Source organism: Pterocles gutturalis, unplaced genomic scaffold (genome assembly GCF_000699245.1).
Source record: "Pterocles gutturalis isolate BGI_N339 unplaced genomic scaffold, ASM69924v1 scaffold23162, whole genome shotgun sequence".
NCBI lineage: Eukaryota > Metazoa > Chordata > Aves > Pterocliformes > Pteroclidae > Pterocles > Pterocles gutturalis.
The window spans coordinates 1-6,893 of record NW_010116095.1 but is presented as its reverse complement, the minus strand read 5'-3'; the positions used below and the strand labels follow the sequence as shown (position 1 = coordinate 6,893).

Below are 6,893 nucleotides of genomic sequence, written 5' to 3'. Positions count from 1 at the left end.
AGAGGGACCCTGGACCCCCCGGCACTGAGTAGTGGGGTCTGGCACCTTCTCAGAGCTGAGGATCAGACACTGGGACCCCCCCAGGGCTGGGGAGCAGGGACTGGGGGGACCCCCCCCCCCCCCGGGCGCGTAAAGGGGGGCGTGAACGGGGCCTGGGACCCCCCACAATCCCTCTCCGTCTTTGGAGCTAAGGCCCAAATTCCCCCCATGCATACTGATGGCTTCACCTATGTGCTAATAATATATTTTTAAATCCTTCCTCCTTTTTTTTTTTTCTGTTTTCAATAATTTTTTTAGTTTCCTTGTCTCCCTGAGGTGTGCTGGGCACAGGGCAACCCCGAGGGGGTGGCGTCAGGCCACTGCAGGGTGACTTCTGTCCCTGTACCGTGGCCGGTTTTGCGGTCTGCACAGCAAAACTGAGACCAGCAAAAGGTGGAAGAGCTGGAACAAAACCCCATTAGTCTGCCTGCAAAGTGTTGTGGTCGTGTTTCACTGAAAGCTTCGTCAAAACACTGCACAAAGCAGGAGGGCGGTGGACAAGAGGCAATGTGGGGTGAGGATGACTAGGGGACAGAAAATCCCACATCTGTCTTCGCTGTCCTCCTGAGGCAAAGGCTGGATGATAATGGAGATGGGACATCATCAGGGTCAGAAGTCCAGCCCGGCTGGGCTTATTTTTATTCAGGGAGACTCATCTTCAGCCTCACTGCTTATTCCAGGCCTTATTGCTGTCAAACAGTACTTAAAACTTTCCTTGTTTTCCAGGTAATTAGGTCTCATGAGTAGTCCTCTCTCTGTCACTGTTACTCAGCCCCTGGAGTACACACAGATATTTCAAAAGACCTTTTTTTCTCTTGTTTTCCCTCAGCATTCCTTGTTTTCAGCATTTTCCAGATTTGGGCTGCTCTACTCGGTGCGAGCACACAGAAATGCTGCCGTGGCAGGGCCTGGCTATTACGCCATCATCAAGTTTTATTCAGCTGGAGATGCCAGCAGAGCCCAGCGCGCGTGCAACGGGCAAAGGCTGTTTCAGAAATCTCCCTTGAAGGTAAGCAGCACGGCCCCAGGTGTGAAACCATGACCTCCAGCAGCAGGGCAGGATTGCATGAAATACCTCTTGATCTCAGTGATGCTCCCTGTGCCTTTGCTGAAAAGATGACTAACTGGTGGCTGGGCACTACCACTGTATCTTGTACTGGTGACATCCCCCATCACTGGCTCCCAGGTAACATTTAAACAGGAAAATGGCAGCATCCCTCCTCTGGAATCATTTGCATGGCCTGGGTAAAAAATATTTAACACATCTCAGAAGCACACATGTGGTCAGGACATGGTTTACCTGTCCAGCTGGAGGAGATGATCATTGTAGATCCCTTCCAGCTGGAGCTGTTCTGTTTCACGTGGAGCCAAGAGTGCTGTGTCTGCAGTGGAAACTTTGCAAGCGAAGCCTGGCTGACCAGGGTTCTTCTTTCCTGGACAGGTTTGTGTTTGCACCAAGCAGAAGCAGGTTCAGCAACAAGTCCTTGCTCTCAACAGCAACAAGTGCCAGGAGTTGGCCAACCACTACCTTGGGTTTAACGGCTGGTCCAGTCGCATCATCACAGTAAGGGACCCTTTATATTCATCTGTCATCTTTCTCCTCATCCTCTTCTTAATTTAGAGTGTTTGGTAGAATAAGAATTGTCCTCAAATCAGCAAATAATAGCTACAGGAGCTGCTTTTTTGGACCACAAATGGGGGCATTTTGAAAGCCTGGGGAGAGAAGATTGCTATGGGTGAGGGCATTGGCTTGGCTTCTGTGAATAAAAACAGGTGTGGCTGTGATTGAAGCAGTGCCAGGGCCTGCCAGTAGTGAAGGTGTTGGAGTGACTGAGACTCCCAGAGACTGGGACTGAGGTATTTTTAAAAATCAGGTCAAAACAGTAAACGTCCCTGCTCTGCCTCCACCGTGTGCTTCTGTTGTGGGGTCACACGCGGTGCAGAGCTCTGTGCTGTACAGGCACAAGCCTAAGTGCTCGTAACATCCCCTTCTTATTTCATTGCATTTAATTATCTGTGGTCTTCCCAACAGCTGCAGAATGTATCTGGCTTTGATGGTGAGAATGAAGAACTGGGAAAGACATTACAGAAGCGATCTGTGAAGTACGTGTGTGCTGTCGAGGTGACGCTGCCCCACCATGGGGTACGCACCAGGGGGGTTGCCCTCGGCGAGGCAGATGTAGAAAACGGTGAAGGTACGTTTTGGATGCAGCTGGAAGTCTCTCTTAACAGCTGTCGCAGACGCTGGTCACTCTTGCTTCTGCACAGCTTGTGGGTCTGATAAAGTACCTGAATTTAGCTGGAGGCAGGGATCTGTGCAGAGCTTTGTGAGCTGCTGTGCTATGCAGCACGGGATCCTGAGAGTGCCTCTTCCCTCCCAGCTTCACACCAGTATCGCTTTCCTACCCTCTGGTCTCTCTCCCTCTCGCCTGCAGCGTTATTCATTCCCCATCGCAGCCACTTCTGGTGTGAACACACCGTGTGACTGTGTCTGTGGCACAGCCCAGGTGCCAGCAGGGCTCTGCACTGCCCGGGGCAGGGTGCTGACACAGGGCTGAGGACCGTGTGCTGCTGTGGGTTGGCACACAAAGCCCCTGGGAGGGTGCTGCCATGCTGCTGGCGACTCCCAAAACATCAGCAGCTTTCTTATCTGATCCATCAGGCTGTGTTTGGTTATGTTTCCTTGCGCAATGCAGCTGGTATGCTTCATATGTGTCTTAGTAACATGCTGCTTGTCCCCTTCAGATCCTCTCGAGTTTGTCACGGCCTCAAGAAGAGTTCAGAAACTCGCAGTTGGAAAGGCTTTGTCTAGCGCCTTTCAGAAGATTCTCCTCGTAGTCTTAGGTAAGGCCTATTTTTGTATTAATCACTGGGGTGTTTGGGCTAATGACGTTATAACTTTCATGATAATTGATATGAATTATTTTTCTCTGAACCTTTCTTGGGATTCATTGAGGCTTGGAGGATTCTTGGTCAAAATTAAACTTGTGTTGTGGCCTGTAATGATTTAACAGTGATTTCACCCTGTGAACTATGTGAGTGAAAGGAAAAAATGACAGGAGGTCAGCGTTTTTTGTGATAAATAAGTCATTGAAACTCCAAATTCCAAGAGTGTAAACCCTGGCAGGGAGAGCTTTTTAACACTACATGTGCATGCGGAACCGGGATGTGGGGAAGTTCTGGTTCCAGGAGCTGAATTGCAGCACTTTGCACTTTCCTGTCCTGGTTCCAAGCCAACCCGGTGATGTGAAAGGTCCATGCCCCACTGTTGCATTCAGCGTTAAATCTTTGGGGCTACTATCTCCTTTGAGTTTTTAATAACAGAGGCTGGCTCTGTGCCTATCCAGGAACTGCTAGATCTGCTTTCTCTGGGTTCCAGCTCTTGTGCTCTCTGAGTTTTCAGGCAGAGCCTGTTTGTGTGGTGTCTGAGTACTTTAGTGATGTATACGTATCAGGACAGACCCCCATGGGATCAGGTCAGTGCCATTATCTCCATTTTACAGAGAGGGGCATTTCATCTGACAGATTCCTCCCCCAGATTCTTTAAGGTGTTCTTTCTAAAGGTGGATTTCTGGATTCAGATGTTTTTGCAGTGCTTCCTGCCTTCTGGCCCGTCACATACACAGAGACCGGCAATTAATATGTTCCGTCTTCTCCATAGATTTCTGCTTCCTCAATTTCAGTTTCCACTCCATTTAGTAAGAGCCATCTGGTTTTCTGCAGAGAAGACAGGCAGGTAGGCCAGAGAAAGCGGCATGCTCGTTCAGACCAACCAGCCAGTTGCTCTGAAAGCCGTTACGAAGCAGAATTGTCCCCTTTGGAGTTTAGAGCACATTGTCATTGTACACAGTAGTAACTAACCGTGTCTCTGGCTGTTTATTCTGTTTCAGAGAATGGGAAAGTGGCCGTGGAATACAATTCCACACAGGAGGAGCCCACAGACTTCTTAACAGAAGAGGAACTGAAGGGGCTTGTTCAGGTAAAACCAGTGGATGTTTAGCTTTTGCACTGGACCCGTACGTTCCGTCTCGGGATTGGAGACACAGCTGCTAACTCCAGCCTCTGACATCCTCCTTTTGTACAGCCATTACCTCGACTTAAATCCCAGGGAGTAATCGCATCTTGGAATTGTAAAGCACGCTAAGGTTTTAAAACTCTCACTTTTTTGGATATCTCTCTGCATGTGTATTTTAGACGGCACAGCAGTTAGGGTAGAGGACTGTTATGGTGCAGCTTGACAAGTCTCACACATCGCAGTATCCAGGACTGCTCTTCATAGAATCTCTGAGGGTGAAAATCCCAGTAAAGCCACAATAGGTTGCATCAATTTTTTTTTTTAATAAGTTCTTAAATAAATCAAATTCCCCATCTAGAAATGCACCTCATAAACTTATCCTTACCCAGAGGGAATGATTGTTAAAAGCTTTGGTGAAATAAAATCTTTGGTGAAATCCCTGCAGGTAATCATGGGATCTGATAGCATGCACCAAACAAAAATACCAGTAACAGTAAAACTTTTATCCTTGTGCCCAGTGAGATGAGTTCTCTGTGCCAGCTTTTGCATGCAGCCAGTCCAGAGCAGAGGATTTTTACCTCAATTAGGTTGAAAACACTGCTAATTACCAGGGGAGATCACTGATGTGGCTGTCTTTTGGAAGCAAGCATCACACTCACATGATGCATCAGCGTGGAGTTGCAGTTTGGGTGGAGGAAGTGTCTAAGGAACCTTGTGACACTTTATTCCGTTTGATGATGCTGAGTCACCTGGCGTCCACAGGCAGAACTCTCTTCCTTTCTTACTGAAGAGCAGCAGTAAAATAGGAGTATTTTGGTGTGTTGAAGTAACTAGCGTCCATCAGATTTTTTTTTTATCTGTTGAGAAGATGAAATTTCTACTGGTTTGTTCTCTCTCTGCATTTTCCTCTGTACAGCCCCTTCTATCTGACTTCTTTTAAACCTGCAGAGAACTGACCTAAACTGCAATGACCATAAGAGAAGTGAGCAGCAAAGTCAAACAGAAAGCCTGCTGCTTCTTAACCGTCTGTTTTATCAGAAAAGTCATCCCTCACCTCCCCTGCCATCTCACTTCCCTCTGATGGTGTGTGGGAGGTAATTCGAGGCTCTCTCCCCGCAAGGCACCTTCCAGCCTGCTAGGAAGAGGAACAGAGAGGAATTTGGAAGGACTTGCTTGGGAGGAGAGCTGCTGGGTGTCCTTTTGGTTCATTGCCTTGTGATTTTGGTCAGTCTTTCCAACACAGAAATGGTCCAGAGTTGGTAAATTCCAGGGAGGTTGTCTCTTGTACGTGGAAAAAATATATTGTTCCAGGTGCAGAGATTAAGGTAAAATATGTTGTAGAGAAAGAAATTTCCTCTTGATTTCTCTTCCCAGGTCAATGAATTGTCCTTGGAACAGTTTGACCTTGAAGAAGATGAAGTGTTGTCTGATCTCAGTTTTGGTGATGAGCTGCCCTAGCTGGGAGATGCCATCTCATTTAGTGCAGCTCTGTCTTCACATCATTTCCGAAAGTTCTGCAGTGTTTGATTAGGAATGAAAGTCTAACGCTGTGCGATGACATGTGCGTCATGGCCAATGTTTTTCTTTTTCTCCAAATACCTAACAGCAGAAGAAATGGGCAATAAACCTCGTGTTACTAAAATTAAGCCCAAAAATTTATGCTGGTTTTGGAGAGGAAGTGTTTTCCTGTCAACTTATCCAGGTCAGCTATATACAGAAGCCAGCTTAGCTGCACGATTATTATTTAGACAGCAGAACAGATGTGCATAGCACTTACAGAAAAATAAAAGGAACGAGCCCTCCCTGCAAGAGCCTGCAGTTCAGGTTCGCTCTGATGTGCTGGAGAAAGCCAGAGACAGCAGAAGGAGATGTCTTACCAGCAGGAGTAGCTGTGGTACTGACACAGGTCTGCACAGGAACAGAAAAAAATTTCTCAAAGTGAAGTTTCTTTTAAAGAAATAAGCTTAAGTCTTGTAATAATGTGTTGAGCCACATGGGTTGAGCCCCAGCTACAAGTACTTGGGTCATTGTCACAATGTAAAGCAAAGTGGTTTTTTTTAACGGGTTTTTCATTAAATTAAGTGAAATTTTCTAACTCTGTGTGATGAATGAATGTCAGAGGCAGCGCAAGCAGTGGCAAGGGGCATCGGGTTCCCAGATCCCAAGGGTGTGTGGTGGAGGGGGGAATGCTTGTTTGACAGCAGACCCCTGCGTGGATTTTTTTACCTCGGTCTTTGGGAAAAAAAGATCATTGAAAACTGAGAGAGCTCAGGGAAGGGCCACAGGAATGATTTGAGATCCCTCTCAAGATGAGAGCAGTGTGGCCTCTTCAATTTAACAAAAAACTGAGGAAAGGAAGTATTTGACCCTGGAGAAGATAACTGATAACCAGGTGAGCTTTTTAACCAGGAGGGTGGAACAAAATGCTGTGGCTGGACACTGACTTTGGAAAAATAATAGAACCCCAGAAGGGTTTGGGTGGGAAGGGACCTTAAAGCCCACCCAGTGCCACCCCCTGCCATGGGCAGGGACACCTCCCACCAGCCCAGGTTGCCCAAAGCCTCATCCAGCCTGGCCTTGAACCCCTCCAGGGATGGGGCATCCACAGCTTCTCTGGGCACCCTGGGCCACTGCCTCACCCCCCGCACAGGAAAACATTTCTTCCTCACATCTCATCTCCATCTCCCCTCTTCCAGCTTCAAACCCTCACCCCTTGTCCTGTCCAAGTGGGAGCAGGAGGCTGCATTTCATGAGGAGGGAAAGGCCCCCGTGAGGTGCGGTGAATCCTCTGTGGGGGCAGATTCTTTGGCTGAGACTTTATTTATATTATATTACACAT

At 47.7% G+C, this 6,893-nt stretch overlaps 1 protein-coding gene across 1 annotated transcript; it reads left to right on the top strand.

Annotated features, from left to right (window-relative positions):
* Positions 1-868: 868 nt before the first annotated feature.
* On the top strand, positions 869-5,512 carry RDM1 (RAD52 motif containing 1; the record flags this gene model as incomplete). Its single annotated transcript, XM_010075412.1, has 6 exons — positions 869-1,048; positions 1,481-1,603; positions 2,072-2,234; positions 2,785-2,883; positions 3,930-4,018; positions 5,429-5,512. Coding segments are annotated over 6 exons (738 nt in total), but the record flags the coding sequence as incomplete, so codon positions are not given.
* Positions 5,513-6,893: the final 1,381 nt, after the last annotated feature.